Here is an 18,986-nt window from a genome sequence, read left to right as displayed (position 1 = left end):
CACAATAATTAGTTCCTGAGTCTTCGTTTTATTTTCTGCTTTGTTTGCTTTAAAGTTTTCTTGATGCAGTGCTCTGATGATATCTGAATGTCTTTTGCTGGAAAGACATGGAGAAGGCAAAATTATTGTTGTTTGATTCTTCCTTGAAATCTTTTGGTTTGGAAAGTAACTAAAATAGAGACTCCAGATTCTATTATGCTAATCTCCATGTATCCTCCACTATCAGCAGTATTAAGTGCTCAGACACACATAGAATATTTGCATAAAGGTAGCAAACTAATGTACCTGTGGAAGTTCAAACAGAAAAATGTCATTTCTCAGGGAGAGAAAACGAGACTGGGGAAACATTATAAGAAGAGGCCAAGTTCTCAACTGCCCAAGGTCTGTAGCTCAGAAACTATCAACAGCTATTTTCTGAAAAGTAATTGGTTATCCAGTCATTAAGTTGTTCAAATTTGGCTCAGTCCTTTGTCCATTTCTGGCTTCCTCTGAACCTCATCCTTTGATGCTTTCCTGAGGATAGATAAGGTCCGTGGTAAAGAGAACTGGTGTCCCAATGAGGCTACAAAATAGGACTTAGATGTTCAGTTCTCTCTAGTTGAGCTTTATGGCATTTTTTCCCCTCATTCTTTTCCCAAAATCTTTCTGTCATTCTAATACCGTTATTCATCCTCACTTCTGCACTCCTCACTTCTTCCTTGCTCAAACCACTCCTCTTTCTTCTTTTTACATTATTTCACATTACCAGCCTTAGATTAAAATAGTAAATGCATAACGGAACAAAAATTACTCTTTGTAGCTCAGACAAAAATGATTTATCTAACAAATAGTCATTCCCATATTGCCTTCTTAGGTCACAAGTCCCATTAGGCTAGAAGTGGTTTCAGTTCAGCTTAGCAAACATTTATCAGGCACCTACTGTGTGTGCTAGGCCTGGGAATATGGAGAGAAACAGTTATACGAATAATGACTTGCACTGCCCTGTATGAAAGGGACCAGATTTCCCACTGGCACCTTTTCCCTGGGCATCAGGAAATTAAACAATTAGAACCAAAATCCTTAGAGTTTACTCTCTGTATTTTAGGGAAAGATCCTTCTTAATCCCTCATAAATTCAGCGATCATGAGGATCACAGCTTTTTTACATGTTCCAGTTCCTTCTCCATCTAATTCTGGCTCTCCTTACCTAGACAGTTGCCTGCAAACTCTGGCCCATCCCCTCAGGTGCTCAGCTGTATTGGATTCTTCTTCCTTCCTCCATTTCAATCCAAACACTACAATATTTTGCTCACGTCATTTCTTCCATAGTGTCATCTCTTTTCCTGTGGATGGAAGATCTGTTTTTATCCCTTCTAGGACCCCTACTGCCTTCTACCCAGGCCTGCTACATTCCTTTCCCTAGGAATAGCCCTTTTTCTATTTCCCTCTTCAAGGCTTCTAGCAGCTTTACACAGTAACTAAAGGTCTTACGTAAACCTAAGCAAAGAGCCAAGAATGGAAAGTATTGGAGAAAAAGTTTAGGGTCCCTGGGAGCCAGACTGTGCTATAAATGCTGTATAAACCCAAAAGCCCACTGCCATCGAGTCGATTCCGACTCATAGCGACCTACAGGACAGAGTAGAACTGCACTATAGAGTTTCCAAGGAGCGCCTGGCGGATTCAAACTGTCGACCTCTTGGTTACTAGCCATAGCACTTAACTACTACGCCACTAGGGTTTCCATAAATGCTGTATAGAGAGTAATAGTTCTACCTGAAGAAATCAGATAACAATTGAGAATATCACCTTTGAACTGAGTCTTAAAGGAGCACTCCCTACTGGAAAATGGGAGTCGAGAAAAAGGAAATTTCAAACAGGAAAAACAGTACATACAAAGGCCTGACAGTGTAAGGTATGTGGCATGTTCCAGAAGGCAAAGTCTGGAATATTGGTTAAATGGGAGGTGTGGGGTTGGAAGAAAATTAAATTGGAAGGTAGGGTGAAGACAGCTATTTTAAAGTTTTGTATGTTCAAGAGTTTGAGTTTCGTCCTGTAGGTAGTAGAGAACTGCTAAAGGTTTTAAGCAGGAATGTGACATGACCAGATTTGTGTTTTAGAAAAATGACTGTTGGCTGCAATATGTCAGCCAGGTAGAAAGTGAACCAGTTAAAAATAAATTCCAAACCCAAGCATAACTGTTTTCTTTTTCTTTCCTTTTCTCCATGTTGTTATTACAGTCCATTGAACTACTAAATAAATATATTTGACAACGCTATTTTTAAATTCATTTTTAAAGATATGTTCTCATGATAATGAAATCACACATGGTAATGGTGATCTGTCTCACAATGAGGGGGAAATATGTCGACCCTCCAAGATTTGTAAAAAGACAAATTGGGATTTTTAAATCTTCTTTCTAGAATCACGAGGCCATTTGAAGCATTGCTGCCCGGATTTGTATCAGGATTCTCACTTTGCACTGTTACCACTTACTGTGGTTTAGCTGCTAGAGAGACTTCACATGGTTTGTATCTGTGTGGTTCTAAATTAAGGATAGATTTCTAGGATAAGAATAAAACTGAGAATGCTGGATTACAGATATGTGTAATTAATGAAGTCAGAAGACACAAGAGGATTCCTGGTTTTAAACCATTTGTGTTGAGATCTCAAGGATTCTCAATCTTTTTTCCACTATAACACCTGTCCACCAACGTTCATGTGCTCAACACACTTTTAAGGAATACCCACAATTTTGAATAAGCACAGTTTTTTCAAGGAAACAAAGCATTGTGGGAATTCGTGATTGCCATGATTCTAATAGTATATCAGATGTGTAAATAAGATAAACTATAAGTTATTTTTAATAGATTTTTCCCCTTAAGAAAACATGTCAGAATGCAAGAGAGTGCTATTATTATGGGAAAACTTTTAATCTATTCTTATTTTAAAAGTAAATTATTCAAAATCTCTGCTCATTAGCTCAACCCCTTCAACTGATCAAAATACACCAATATGTTACTGGCACAAAGCAAAAAAAAACAGAAAATAACAAATGTGCGAGAGGCTGTAGGGAGGTTGGAACTCTTATGCAGCGCTGATGGGAATGCAAAATGGTACAACCGTTTGGCACTTCCTTAAAAAGCTTGAAATAGAAACACCATATCATCCAGCTGTCCCACTCCTAGGAATATATCCTAGAGAAATAAAAGCCGTCACACAAATAGACATATGCACACCCATGTCACAATAGCAAAAAGATGGAAACAACCTAAGTGTTTGAGTGGATAAACAAACTAAGGTACAGACACACAATGAAATACTACGCAACGATAAAGAATAATGGTAAATCTGTGAAACATCTCACAGTATGGATGTATCTGAAGGGCATTATGCTGAATGAAATAAGTCAGTCACAGAAGGACGAATACTGTATGACACCACTATTTAAAAACATGAAAAGGTATATAAACAGAAACAATCTTTGATGGTTACGAGGGAGGGGAGCAGTGGGGAGGGAAAAACACTAATTAGACAATAGATAAGTGGTAACTTTGGTGATGGGTAAGACAGTACACAATACTGGTGAAGTCAGCACAACTTCTTAACCAAAGCAAAGTCATGGAAGCTCATCGACACATCCAGACTCCCTGAGGGGCCAAATTACTGGGCTGAGCGCTGGGGACCATGGTCTCAGGGGACATCTAGCTCAGTTGGCATAACATAGTTTATAAAGAAAATGTTCTACATCCTGCTTTGGTAAGTAACATCTGGGGTCTTAAAAGCTTGTGAGTGGCCATCTAAGATACTCCACTGGTCCCACCCCATCTGAAGCAGGGAGAATGAAAAAAAACAAAGACACAAGGGAAAGATTAGCCCAAAGGACTAATGGACCACAACTACCACAGCCTCCACCAAGCTGAGTTCAGCTCAACTAGATTGTTCCTGGCTACCACCACCAACTGCTCTGACGGGGATCACAAAAGAACTGGAGAAAAATGTAGAGCCAAATTCTAACTCACAAGAAAGACCAGACTTACTGGTCTAACAAAGACTGTAGAAACCCCAAGAATATTGCTCCCAGACACTCTTTTAACTCAGTGCTGAAGTCACTCCTGAGGTTCACCCTTCAGCCAAAGATTAGACAGACCCAGGAAACAAAACGAAACTAAATGGGCACACCAACCCAGGGCCAAGGACTAGAAGGCAGGAGGGGACAGGAAAGCTGGTAATGGGGAACCCAAGGTTGAGAAGGGGAGAGTGTTGACTGTCGTGGGGTTGGCAACCAATGTCACAAAACAATGTGTGTATCAATTGTTTAATAAGAAACTAATTTGCTCTGTAAACCTTCATCTAAAGCACAATATATATATATATACACACCACTGTCATAACACCATGATTGAGAATCAATGTATTATTATATTAAGTTAGTAATTCTTTAAGCTGAGCTATTTACATCTACCAAATGTTGTTGATGATTGCCATTTATTTAGATGTTAGAGCTAGTGTGATGAAATTATTTTACCTGGAATTGGAAGGTTTTCTCCTAATATTTTCACTTTACATAAGTAAAACCCCATTGTAAGTGATGGTGTGGGAAAGGAGCACTCCCAAAGACCACAGGCTTCCTGGTCAATTGGTGTGTACTGCCTCTATGTAGGAACGAGAAGGTTCTTCATCCTCCATGAATATTCACGGTTTCTGTATGTTACTTTGTGACTTGGTGTTATTAATGAGAGATTTTATGAAAATAAACCAATTTGGCTTAAAAATCCTTCTCTATTTTTAACCAAGACCTCTTCCTTAAAGAGTAAACAAATCATATCCAAGATTAGTGCATGAGCCCTATGCTGGAACAGGGCTTCATTTTTTTAGATCTCACCCTTGTGTCAGATGAGGTCTTGGTGACCTTATTTGCTTGGTGACCAGGTAGCATTTTTTAAGAGCTCCAGGTTGCTTCCGCTTATATTTTCTTTACACTGTGTATACCTTTATTGCATTTTCAGACTTTCTTTTATTTTACTCTATATATCTGTTTACCTTTGGGGTTTCACACAGACCTGCACTAGGAAGCAATTCCATAGATTAATCAGCCAGGACATCAAGAATTAAAAATAACTACACATTTGTGTCTGTTTCTTCTTCTATATTTAAATGGACTCTCTTTTAGGGGGAGTAAGGTGGAAAGACCCTGTCTTTTTTCAGCCACTTCTGGTTGTGTCTTCTCATCTGAATGTTGGGGTGGTGGAAAGAATGTGGGCTTTTCCAGCAGAGCAACCTTCATCAAGCCATATTATTTCACTAAACCTCAGTTCCCTAGTCTGTAAAGTGGAAATGATGATAATACATACCACATATGCTTATTGTGGGGCTCAAATGAGATGTAAAAATGTTTGATAAATGAAGATTAAAAATTTGTTGGTTTTTTTTTTTTTTAACTATGTTTTTTATATTTTGTTCACCAATTATCTGCTCTCTTTCTTGGTACTACTTGACCTATCATGAATTTTCTGTATCCTCGGTAAAACAAGATTTCTTTCACAGATTTTTACTCTGTTTGCTCTGTTACCTGGGTTAACAGAACTTTTTAAAGCCCTTAAAAAATTGGTGGGGCTACATGAGTCTATCAGAGTCTCCTGAATGTTATCTTCTATTGATTTTGCTAACCACAAATGTATAATACCCTGTTTTATGGCCTCCTTCAGCCTGGCTCCAATTGTACTTACTTTGTTTCCCAATTTCTTATGTCACAGCTGGTTGAAGAGCTTGATTAAGTATGTTGTATTGATTCTCTTCTTTTCATCTCCTGTTAAGTTTATTTCTTCATGAACAGTTCCATTCAGTTAGTTTAAAGCCATCTGCTCAAGTAGTTACCATATTTTCGGAACTTTCAGATCCTAAGTCTATTATTAATGATTTAGAATTTTCCACTTTACATTGCTTTGGTCTAAATCCCTTAATATGTGAAGCACAATGACAGAAAGGTATGAGGATTAAATGTAAACACAGATGGATATCAAATGGAACCATAGAAGTTAAGGAATTATATAAGCTGTACCAAGGGACAAATAGAGGAAGAGACATTGAAACCAACTTTCCTGTTAGCATTATGCTCAGAACACTCTTTGCCAGATGCCTCAAGCTATCATTTGTTGACTGGTTCCTCAAAATTGTGAAAAAGTCTTAAGAATAACACAAAAATGCAAAAAGCAAAGCAGTAATAAAATTATTAAAGGCCACAGAAACCAAATGCCAAGGAGAAAAATTAATTAACTGATTTGGGATCAACAACTACCAACCAGGAGAACACTAATCCACCCACTCACCCACAATGGCCTCTGCCCCCTTTGTACATTTGAGCTGTAGTGTGTATTTCTGCACATGTCTACAGATGCACGCAGCAGCAATCTGTGAGTGACTTGGAATTACAGATGGAACCTGACCATACTCAGCCTTCAAATATTATGTCTTTTCCAACCTCATGCACCCAAACCCCAGGTTCTTTATCATGGGTACTTTAATAAAGGAGCCTAGAAAACTTTACCCTGCCTGGAATTTACCCTGATAGCTATCAGTCTCTACGCGAGAGTTGGTTTGATCCCTTTTCAAACATATTTTTTAAAAACTTGAATTAAAAGGAAGGGGGAGAATGGACAAAGTCTACAATTTAAGGGGGGAAGTTGAACAAAAGATGTTTTTAAAAAATCATTGATTTTCTTTTCAGGTTGGTTTAGCAAGAGACTTAGCCAGCTGCCTTTAATGAAAGTTAGTGGACACCTGGTTTGTTCTGAAGTGGCTTCAGCTAGTGATGGCCTTTTTGTAGTGGAAATCATGTGACCTTCTGTGTTATTAGCCTTGTGCTGTGGTGTTGCCAACTGATTTTTCCAATTCTCTTTTCTCAGTGGGCTAGAACACAGCTGGTTAAATAGGCCGTGACTCACATAAGCTCCTGTGTCTTTTTTATTGACTGCTTTATGGAAATGTATCACACTCCAAAGGGTCCCCATTGTTGTTGCTGTGCGTAGCTGACTGGGGAGTCATGTTTAGCACTGAGAGATGGAATCCTACCCTGTCGGTTTTTATTGCAGAGTGGGCTATGGGTGGGATACAAGAGCTAAAAGGAATCTGGATGAGGAGAGGATGTCTGAGAATTTCTTTTATCTTCATCTGCCATAGAAGTTGGGTAGCCATCACTTCTGGGTAACATACTTCTCTGTTAATCTTATCTTTATTGCCCCACATCCTTCAGCTAAGGGAATCTTTTCTTTATATGGGTTATTCTGGGAGATTTAGTTAGGTGTAGTGGTAAATTTTTTTTTTTTTTTTTTAGTGGTAGAGAGATTATGACACTAATGTAATTCTGTTTTGTGCAGATATAATGTGATATACCCTTAGATTTATCCAAGAGGGTCATTTATTCCTAATAAATCTAAATCATTCCTATTTTGTCATTATGGTGGTGATATCTTTTTTCAGGAAATGGAGAAAACGCCTCTATCTTTTTTTTAATTGTATACTTAAATATAAATGCTTTTGACTTAAAATAGCAACTTATACAACAGTCTGTAGCTTCTTCCTATTTTTATTATCATCCTGCAAAGCATTTACATACTTTCTATTAGTGGTTAAGTAGCTCTCTGCAGATCTGTTCATTTGCCAGTAGGTGTGGATTCAGGCATACAGACTCCTCCTGCTTCCTAACCCTACAGTGTGGCTTATGTTGTGTATTCTCAGGCTCACCAGTTTTCGATCATTAGGACCCTGAGCTGACACTGAAAGAGGAAACAGTTTGATTGTCACAATGGCATCCCATCTTGGTTGTCTGAATTTATTTGAAGGATTATAGAGATAATGAGATTGAGCTCAGAGTCAACTGTACATTGGCAGCAATTCTGTTACTGTAATCATCAAACAGTGCCTTCTCCATAGTAGACAATCAATAGAATATTGATTTGATTTCCTGTTTTTTTCCATAGCCGCAAACTATCTATAATTCCATTTTCCCACTTGTATAAAGGAAACCAGGCAAGAGAGTTCAGTACATCAGCACAAACCAAAAAAAACAAACCCATTGCAATTGAGTCGATGCTGACTCATAGCAACCCTAAAGGACAGAGCAGAACTGCCCCATAGGGTTTCCAAGGAATGCCAGGGGACTCAAACTGTTAACCTTTTGGTTAGGAGCCATAGCTCTTAACCACTACACCACCAGGGTACAGACTCCGGCTAATGAGCAAAAAAGTAAAATAACACCTTACCGACTACATACAAACATACAGCATTAAAAAAAAAAAAAAACAGATTTGGCTCTTGGGGCGAGAAGGTAGTGATGGTGCTGTCCCCAGTCTCCTGGAATTAGCAACTTGGAGTTCAGATATCTCTGCTGCATTATGTCTTCGTTTTCTTGGTGGTGGCATTCTTGGGTTTCAGTTGGTGGGGAGAAAAAGCCTCATGCTGATAATGTACTGAAAGTAAATGAAATTAAATAAGCGAAGCAGTGCTCATCACTACTTCCTTCCCCCCTGGGTAATTCAATTCAAGCTCTCTCTCTGATGGCAACTCACAGGGGCCGTCTCTGTCACCCCGCTGGGGCCTGGAGTCTTAACATCTAAATAAAAGTTTCACTCAAGCATTTTTTATGCTCCTGCCAGCAGGATCAGTGAGCTGGTGTGGGCACATTAATGTAATATTCATACTCACAGACTCTCCCCACACACAAGGCAGTGTCTTCCCATTTTCATAATTATAGATGTTCCATAAAATGGCATTTAGATTTGCATTAAAAAAAGGAGGTTTGAATTCTAATAAAACGTTTAACATGTCTTTTATGATTCAGGCTCTTGGCATCTTTAACAAGAAGCCATGTCTCTAAGTTTAACAAGACCTTAAACAAAACAAAACAAAAAAATGTGGGAAAGAGGAGATGGAAACCCCAAGCTTGGAGCATTCTGTTTTCTCTTTCTTATCCTCTGTGACTTTAATTTTTAGTCCTCTAGGTTGCAAAAAAAAAAATTTTTTTTTTACTAGGAGCAAGCTTTTGACAGTCAGAGCTTCCAAGAGTCTGAGTTCTCTTTGAGAGGGCCTTCTGACCATACCAGGTCCTCACCCCATCCTCCATCCCCCTTCAGCAGAATCTGTTCTTGTTTTCTTGGAGGGCATTTTCAGAGGAATATTAGAATTTTCAGACAGACATTAGAAATGGTGGAAGAAATGAAAGAATCCTAGAAAAATGAACTTGCCTTTGCTGCTGTTCATCTTGTGTGTGCACCCTGAGACCCATCTGGGAGGATTTATGGCAGCCACAGAGTTTGCTAACTGTAAAACACACAAATGGAAATAGTGCATGGCAAGGAAGTTGTCAATAAGGAGAAATTGGATAAAGAATCAGGTACATAGATGTGTTAAAAAAGAGAAGCCCTTCTGATGTTCATTTTAAAAATTAAATTGAAACAGCTTAGAAGCAAAAGTTAGCTTTAGTTGCCTTTTAAGTTGTCTTAAAATGTTATTTTTAAACAAACAAACAAAAAAAAGCATGTAAAGCACTGAACAAAGTGCCGGCTCATAGCCACCACTGAGTAAATTATTGATCTTAGTTATTTTAGGAGGTGTTCAATGAACAGTTGAAACATTATTTTCACTCCATATTCTCACAATATTGCATAAGCGACCCAGTTGATTCATATATGATTGTGCCTTAATTTGTTTTGTATTTGCTTTGTTTTCTTAAAATTCTTAAGGCAAATCAAAAGACATTGAGTTTGAGCACTAAAAGAATAAATATTAAGATTCTGCTAGCTTACTACCTTCATTTTTCCTAATTAAGAAATACAGATTTGTGCCTTTAAAAGAGTTTTTGTTTTGTTTTTGTTCTTGTTACATTTTATTTTTTGAAGAGTAAAGTCCTTCTTCTTTGTCTTTGTCCATTGCGCCTCCCTTCTGTAAAGTGAATATAAACCCCAGTGGAGGCAAATGGATTAGGATCTTGACTTCTCAATAAATGTGTACCTAACGAGGCTAACTGAAAGCCAGGAATGTTAACAGCATACAGTTAAAGGCCAATGTCACTTCCAGGGTCTTCTCTTTGTAAATGCTTGTACCATTCTTAAACTCTTTCCCACACTTTGAAGAAACCAGGATTTGGCAGTTATTGCCAAGTTCAGCTTCGTGTGAACTTAATAAATTTATTCCACGAAGGTGACTTTCTTTCAGTTTGTTTAAAAAAAAAAAAAATGTGTTTATAGCTCCCTCTGAGGTGAATGTGTTTATGGTGAAGTCTGTCACTCATTAAAGCTTGTCTATCCTGGTAGCTATTTGACTTTTGATTATCTGAATGTGAATTATCCAATTTGGAGTTTATATCCACAGCAAATTCTTAATTCCCCAGAGTCCTTTTCTTGCCAATCAGTACATATTTAGGCTACCTCCCCACACCACAAACTAATGTATATTTAGGTAATTTTAAGTGATTTTAGCATTAGATATAGTTAGAAAGAAAGAAAATTAAGTTTTTCCAATCATATAGAAATTGTTTTGTGTTATATTGTATTTAAGCAATTGCATTTTTGCACCCCTTCGTTAATGTACCTTAGTTAAAGTAGCCTAAATGGATGAAAATTTTGTCAGATTTCAACAAAGCGTTTGCTGTTGTTTCTTTTAGGAATGGAAGACATCATAAGAGGAGCTCAAGAACTTGATAACATCATCAAGCAAGGATACTTGGAGAAGAAAAGCAAAGGTACTGATCAGACCCACAGATCTTAGAACATTCCAGGAAGGGAAGGGAAATAAGGAGAAAGAGGACTAGCATATTGGGTGCTTTCTCTGTGCCCAACACTGTGGTAAGCAGGCGTAAGGCAAAAGCCAAGGAAAGAAAAGAAGTGTGGTATTTGTGCAGAGGCTAAAGAGAGATGGCCCAAAATCTTCGGAATACAACCAGATTGTTAGCTTCGTCAGGACAGACTGACTCTGCCTTGCTCACCACTGTAACCCCAGTGCCTTGCACACAATAGGTATTTAATAAATAATTGCTGAATGAATGAATGATGATATTCTTGTCCTCTTCGCTCAGTGTGTTCCTATAAGGAGCGAAACTTTTCTACCAAGAGTGTAATTTTTATATCATATGTGAAGCAACCCATTTACAAATTTCAGACAAACCCAGATGTGGACCCTTAACTCATTTGATTAGAATATGGTACTGCTAGGGTTGGAGTCCCAGATTTGACACTGACAGGCTTGGCATAAAGAAAGCCTTTCTCATGGCCATGGCCTAGAGCATCATGTTTGTTTACCAAAAGGCAGCACATAAAGATGTCATGAAGAATTTGAAAAATGCAGGGTGAGATTAGAATCTGAAAGATATAAAAGAAGCTAGCTAGAGAGACAGCTGTGAGGGGGCAGAGCAGGGAACCCTGTTTAGAACTTGGACCTTTAACTGAGCTAGTCCTCTGGACGCTGAGTCAATATGGGATAACCTGTGGGAGTGAAAGGGAGGGTTTTACAGTCCATTAACCTGAGAAATAAAACAATAACACTCTGGACTGTGTGTTGTTGGATTTTACGGACTCTTCAGTGATTGTAGTTACCTGAATTTATGTCCCTGACTGCTGTTCCGTTTAGATCCTAGTTTCTTTGGATCAGAGTGGCAGAAGCGATGGTGTGTTGTCAGCAGAGGCCTCTTCTACTACTACGCTAATGAGAAAAGTAAGTGTTCTTCATTTGCACAGCAGCATCTCACTCCTGGATGCAAACACTTCGTAAATTCTCAAGCACTTAGATCTCAAGGTAGCAGTCCTTAACTAACACCCATAAAGGGACATGCTTGGGAAAGAAATAGAAATGGGTAAATAATACTTGCCGATCACTAAAAACTCAGAGCTCAATTTAGAAAGCATTAACCATTAAAAACTATCATAGTGTGATCAGCATATCAAAAGGGTTATCTTTTATGGCTAATAACATTATCAAAGTTGAACATTTTGGTTTCTTTTTTAAAGAAAAGAACCTCAAAACTCTTTATAGTTATTAATAACATGGTTAAAATATTGAGAAAAAAATAACTCTGAGAAAGATTTAAACAGCTTACCAGTGGTCCAGAAATAGACCCCTACAGTCCAAAGTCTCTAAGAGCATGCTCTGAATGTTACCCTACTAACTACTGGGAAGTAAGCCAGTGGACGTCCCTAGAGCTACGAAATGTTAAGACTTAAATGGTTGCTGTGCCCAGGAGACACCCTTCAGCCAGATGGCAGCAGCATTGAAGTGTTGACTCAGGCCAGAGGCAGCTTCTTAATGAGTTACCACCGACTCAATCAAGCACAGCACTCATGAGCTATCCCTAGAAGACCTCACGTCCGTGTTTAACACAGTTGCTTAGTTTGTGAAACTAGAGGATGTAAGTACAAATTGGAGGCATCTACCAATAAATACAAGCTAGAAATTTTCCTTGTACATGAATGCAAAGCTTCAAATACGGGATACCCTTCTGCAGAGCTGGACTGCCCCATGAGTAATTCCAAGAAGAAAGACAAGTTAGAGCATCAGTTCTTGTGGGGCTTTCCTGAGGCCAGTGGTCCAGAATAGATCCTTTTTCTTCTAATCGTTTTGTTTCTCCTGTCCCATGCTCCTCCCTTCCCAAACTTATTCCTCTCCCAGTGCCTGCCTATTTAGTCTAATCCCATTGCCATCGACTCATAGTGACCCTATAGGACAGAATGGAAATGCCCCAAAGGGTTTCCAAGGAACGGCCGGTGGATTCAAACTGCTGACCTTTTGGTTAGCAGTCGACCTCTTAACCACTGCACCACCAGGGCTCCACATATCCAGTCTAGGAACTGGACTTAATCAGATATCTGCCCAGTTGCCTTTAGACTTCCTGTACCTTTGGCACCAAGGCAAAAGAAAGAACTGCAGCTTTGCTGAGTGATTTATAATCCTTAAGATTGCCCTCTGGTTTTGTGGCAATTGCCTCACCCTATCTCTGCCTACAACAGGTATCGCTGACCTTCATCAGGGTTTACCATCTTAGATTCCTCAGAGCCTTTCCCACCTGGGGTAAAGGGAGAAGTCCTACTTGGAAATGATAGCAGCATAGTTTGAAAACTGAGTAACAAGTCCCCTTTGTTCTTCTAACCCCTAGCCTACTCGCAAATCCACCAACCACAAGTTTTCCTCTGAATTCTAGGCATACGAGCAAGCCAGGTGTTACTATTATTATTATTTTTTAAATCTTTAAACTAATTGGACATTTGCATCATTGTAAAAATACTCATCATTTTCCTTACACTTCAGTAAGTGTTTGGCATGTCTGGATGTAAAACCAGATATCACATCCTTTCATTCAGGATTCTTTTACTCACGGTGAGAGGGAGAGCAAGAGTGAGAGATTTGGAGACTTTTATTGACCATTTTTCCGTCAGGGTAAAATAAAATCTGGTGACCAAAGAAACAACAAAACACTTTAGTGGCCAGTTAGAACAAGGAGAGATACTTTAACAAAAAAGATTCTGGTGTCAGAAAGCACTGTTGCATGGCTCCCTTCTCGCCAGTTACTTCTTATTGTGCCCAGGACATTTTCTTACTAGGTATAGAGCATTTGTGTATTTCTTTCAGCTCAACCAGGTGAAGACAGAGCCTTTTTCTTTCTTCTTTTTTTTTTAAATATTGTAATTCCACTGCCATCCTTATCATCGTTCTCAAAAAGCATTTATTAAACAATCCATTCCTCATGATAGGGCACAGAGTATCACCCCGACATTGTGATTCCTATCCTTTATTCGTTCTGCTGCCTAAATCACACAATGAGGACCCCAAATCCTTGAGAACTACCTCCTCTTTTCCTGTTTCTTATTTTTTAAGGGATGACAGCAGAGAACTCTCTCCTTTCCTTCACTTAGAGTCTTTTTCATTTTATCTCCTTCCTCATCATCTAATGATACTCAACAGAACTCTGCTACTTCCCAACTTGACCTCTTGAAAGGAGGATAAAATACGGAATTTTTAACTATACTCCTTTTAGTGTAAATTCCCACCTGACTGGCAGGGGAAGGGGGAGCAGTATAGCCCAAATGCCACATAGGGAATAGGGGGATCCCGGGAACTTCCAATGCTCCTGTCCCTCCCCTTGAATGGGAGCTCTGCTGGCCCTGATAATAACACTTCAGCTCCGTAATAGCTTTCAAGAGCCTCACGTTAACAGCCACACTCTCCTGGCTGTAATAATTTCTTCCTTTGTTATTATAGATCTCTTAACATTCTAATAAATTCTCTGTCTCTGTTGTACTCTTTTGGCAAAATAACCTTTCATGTTACATTTCCCTAGCTTGGCAGTGATATCTGCCTTGCTGTCACAGTAGCCTCTTCTAAGCTTCCCTAATAACCTTTCCTTGACGGTTGTGGTTCCTGAGGGTTGTGACAGCTGTTTCTGTGCTTGTATTTTACATACCAGAGAAGATGCCTTCCCTTGGCAGTTGCATCTCTCTAGGGATACAGGGCGATTTCCTGTTTTGCAGGCAAGCAGCCCAAAGGGACCTTTCTCATTAAGGGCTACAGTGTACGGATGGCCCCCCACGTTCGAAGAGATTCCAAGAAAGAATGCTGCTTTGAACTGACCTCACAGGATAGGCGCAGCTATGAGGTAGGATGAAGTGAGGAGATGGTGATCTTCATTAATGTTGCGTGTGAGCCGTGGCTGCTATGCTGAGTTCCATTCTTTCTTTCTTACCTGCTCATTTCTTACCAGTGAAGACCCTCTTGCTTGACATGCCCTCACCTTTGCTATGACATGCCCTTCTTCTCCTCCCTGTTGCTACTCTCATCCTAGATACTGACTTTGCTTGGCTTCCGTCCCATCCTCCCTCCCCTTCTCATTCTCACCCCATAGGTGAGATTCTTGTCTGTTACAACACAGGATCCAATTCTTTATTTTTATTCAGCATCTCTAATTTCATGGCTTTAATTCCCATTCTCTTTATTTTTCAACTAATCATCTGCACTTCCTTCCATGAAACCCAGAAAAAGAAAAATCTAACTGTAGAGTACAAAATAATTCATTTTCCCATCTTCATCTTGTTAAGGAGCCCTGGTGGCACAGTGGTTAAGTGCTCACCTGCTAACCAAAAGGTCAGCAGTTCGAACCCACCAGCAGCTCCATGAGAGAAAGATGTAGCAGTCTGCTTCTGTAAAGATTTACAGCCTTGGAAGCCCTATGGGGTAGTTCTCTGTCTTACAGGGTTGCTATGAGTCAGAATTTGGCTCCACGGCAATGAGTTTCGTTTGGCTTTTTATTCATCTTGTCATCCAAAATAACCTTCCTGTATCTATTTATGTGTAGATGCGTTGTATTTCTCTGGAAGGATTTCTAAGATATTGATGACGATGGTTACTGAGTAGTAACAGTGGTAACTGAGGACCTAGAAGAGGGGAGATGAGGAAGGGAAGTCTTGTTCCTCACTGTATTCAGTTTTATCCATTTTGAATCTTTACCTCATATATTTATTACCTATTTTTAAATTAATTAAAATAATAAAAATTTCTGACTGTATGAATATAACGATTTTCACCAAAAATATATTTTACATATATATGTGTGTGTACATGTTCTTTTCTGCCTGGTGGTAATTTTTGGCTTAGCACAATTTTATGAAAGCAGTTTAGAAAATGTTTAGCTAACTATGAAAACCATGGTAAGATTAATTAACATTAACCACTCAAGTACCCCTTTGTATGCTTCAGATTTTTCTCAGCATGCATCCTTTTATGTTTCTACAGTATTTTAGCCCTTATTCTGATAAAATGACCTGGGTCTTCGTTAAGCAATTATAAATTTTTTTTAACTTTTTTAGAGTCCTTTATAAAAAATAGATGTCTGTAATATAGGTCAGAAGCCCTGGTGGCGTAGTGGTTAAGTGCTACAGCTGCTAACCAAAGATCGGCTGTTCGAATACACCAGGCACTCCTTGGAAACTCTGTGGGGCAGTTCTACTCTGTCCTGTAGGGTCGCTATGAGTCGGAATCGACTTGACAGCACTGGGTTTGGTTTGGTTTGGTTTTTGTAATATAGGTGTATACGCTGGGCATGTTGCTAACTTATTTTTATTATTAAATTCCGGTGGTGCCTCATCCAGATAAAAGTTTATATGACAAGCATAAGCTAATTTTCCAGGAATTTTTTATAGAAATGTGTTTGTAAAAAATGAAGAATGACAGTGTGTATTAATAAGTATTAAGCAGGAAGCTAGGTTTCATATACAGCGTGTATCTTTATCTTACCCTGATGGCCAGATGATAAAGATGTTTTTTAGTAACAGTCGTTTCAAGTTGATTCATTTAAAGTAAAAGCATAACTAAGGGTTGATGCTTGACTGGCCTGTTTTGTGAATCAAAATGTAGAGTTTGTTTACTTCTTCTTTTCTTTGGCCCATTGAATCCAAATCATTACCATGGTCTGTAGATTCTTCCTCTGCAATAGCCTTTGGATCTTTCTCATCTTATTTATTCCCACAGCCATCACAGTAGTTAAGTCCCTATCCCTTCACCCAGAGGACTAGTTAAACAGCCTTCTAGTCAGTCTTCTGTCTCCAATTTCTTCCTGTTCCAATCTCTTCCACCCATGAATGCTGGAATAATCCCCCACTCCTTGCACTGGAATTTACAGTGGCTTCCTGTTGACTACATTTTAAGTCTGAAGTCCTAGTATTCAGAGCCCTTCTGTCAACTATTCTGTGACCCTCAACTCTCCAGCTTCTTCTGTTATTATTCTCTAGTCAAGCAGATCTGCCTACCTGCCCCATACATGATGTTCTCATTCTTATTCCTTTGCACATGGTTCTCCCTACCTGAAATATCCAATTCTTTTCACCAGTCAGTTTCCACCAGTTCTTTTAAAATCTAACCAAAACGATATTACTTCAACAGCCTCCCTGACTTACTCTAGGCAACAGTTTAAGTGTTTCCTGTCTCCTTTCAACATCCAGTTATTATCAAATGCACCTACTTTGTAGTGTTCCCATTTCATGTATGTGTGTTGTCTCTATAACTGATGTGTTTTTCTTTGAAGTCAGGAACTTTGGTTTGGTTTTTTTGTTGTTGTTGTTTCTGTAAAACTTTCTCAGATAAATGCCTGATGAATGAATGGATGATCAAATAAATTAATGCACACAGACATGAATGTCTGGATATCGTGTAACTTAAATAGTTGTCATCTCTGGGTGTACAAAATTGCTGAAGGAAAAAAATCATTTTCAAGGGAGGTATTTGGTCTTTTTTTCTAAATATCAAGCAGGTAGAGAACCTTAAGCTTTAAATTTGATTCTGAAACTCAACTCTCATCTTCCTTCCCTTAAGCCTCCTTATCAGGATTCATGGAAATTTTAGTGATGATAATAAATTAACTTGCTAATTTTTTCTAGTTTACAGCTTCTAATCCAGCTGAAGCCAGAGACTGGGTGGATCAAATAAGCTTCTTGCTAAAGGGTAAGTGTCATTATTATAAGAATAATTCTTGAGTGGATTTTCAGTTGAAGTTATATTGCATAAATATGCTTTACAGGCTTTAGTACATATTTTTCTGCCCTCTCTCCCTTCCTCATTCCCTACCATATTTCCTGTATTATAACAATGAATAGTATCATGTCTGAATCATCAACTTGCAGATGACCTCTGATATCATTCTAGCTCATCCATCTACCTACAGGCAAGACTATAATATTTGTAATCGCTAGAAGATTCTGAAAACCACTTCAGCCTAATTCATTGTCTCCCAACCCCTTATATCCTGGAAAGCAAATTCATGATATCAAACTTAAAGCCATCTAGTTGCAATTTAGGTCCAAAATCATCTTGTTTTAGTCTTGGTGGGAAGGAAAAATATAAGTTAATTTCGATGGTCTTCAGAGACAGTGGATATTAAAAACGAATTGTTGTTCCCAACCTATAAGAAAATGTTCCTTGCTTTGAGGTGGGAAGAGTCCTGCCTGACAATTTTAAATGACTGCTCTTAGAGTACCCTCTGCTGGCCAGTCTGCAGGTATAGCAATGACAGTGGATTAAAAAGGAAACATCAGAGCTTTAATTACAAGAATTGCCTATTTTACTCAGTTATGTTTTTGCTATCACAAAAACAAACTATTGCATCTACCAAGAGCGTCACGTATAATGGACTGGAACTAGGCAAACATGAACATTGATGGCAAGACTACAGGGTACACTCTCATCTAGGTGCCTTGGATTTATGCGTGTAATATACCCCTAAGTGTGTAAACCTCAATAAAACTCAAAGCAGCTTTATTGAGCTGTACCCTGTGGTACTTTCAGAATCCCACATTGAAGAAATTATTCATCCCATTTTATTTTTAAACAAACAAAATAATAAGATATAGTTTAAGCCACAGATGTATCTTTGGTCCTTTCCTCATATGAAATGGCATCAGAATTCAGATGAAAATGTTGCAGAATCTTTATTAAAAGCCTAATCAAGCCAAACAGTTTTATTGTATTTTGAAATGAGTGTTGGCTGGCTCTACATCCTTTCCTTCCCCAGAGTATGCTGACTGCACTTGCCCATCCTGTGGGGGCCCCTCAGCAGAGTTTCAGAGAGTACTCTGTACTGCATGTCAGAGAATGAACCTTCCCAGTTCCCCATTAAAATCAAAAACCAATCTCCCTCCCCTTCCCTGGTGCTCCCCGGTGCTGTAATGGCTCAGCATCCTCTAAGCAGTGACCCACTTTAAGGTCAGCCAGACTGTATAGTTGCAAAAGGGCATTGTAACTACCTCGTTCAGCTATTCCATTTGGTCTTGTATTACTGTTCTGTTTTTCCATACCCAGCTTCCTTTTCTCCTTCTACTTTTGCCCATTTTTCTCTTCACAAACAAACTTGTATGAAACTCTGCAGTGAGATCGTTGAGGAGATGGGCTTCTGACAGCCACCATGCTTCCCACAGCTCTGCGCGCTGGAGACCCACAGGCCATCACTCACTGTTCCAGTTTTCTACTTGACAAGCAGTGCAT

At 38.9% G+C, this 18,986-nt stretch overlaps 1 protein-coding gene across 2 annotated transcripts in view; it reads left to right on the top strand.

Moving 5' to 3' along the window:
* Window positions 1-18,986, top strand: part of SKAP1 (src kinase associated phosphoprotein 1) — a 297,177-nt gene that overhangs the window by 238,323 nt on the left and 39,868 nt on the right. For both annotated transcript variants that reach the window (XM_010594359.3, XM_064271181.1), the window contains 4 exons: window positions 10,636-10,713; window positions 11,598-11,681; window positions 14,489-14,613; window positions 17,387-17,450. In XM_010594359.3, coding sequence (XP_010592661.2) covers window positions 10,636-10,713; window positions 11,598-11,681; window positions 14,489-14,613; window positions 17,387-17,450 — 351 coding nt within the window. The remainder of the gene's footprint in view (window positions 1-10,635; window positions 10,714-11,597; window positions 11,682-14,488; window positions 14,614-17,386; window positions 17,451-18,986) is intronic.

This window comes from Loxodonta africana, chromosome 18 (assembly GCF_030014295.1).
Source record: "Loxodonta africana isolate mLoxAfr1 chromosome 18, mLoxAfr1.hap2, whole genome shotgun sequence".
Classification (NCBI taxonomy): domain Eukaryota; kingdom Metazoa; phylum Chordata; class Mammalia; order Proboscidea; family Elephantidae; genus Loxodonta; species Loxodonta africana.
Note: the sequence above shows the minus strand (reverse complement) of the source record. Positions and strands in the feature narration are given on the sequence as shown.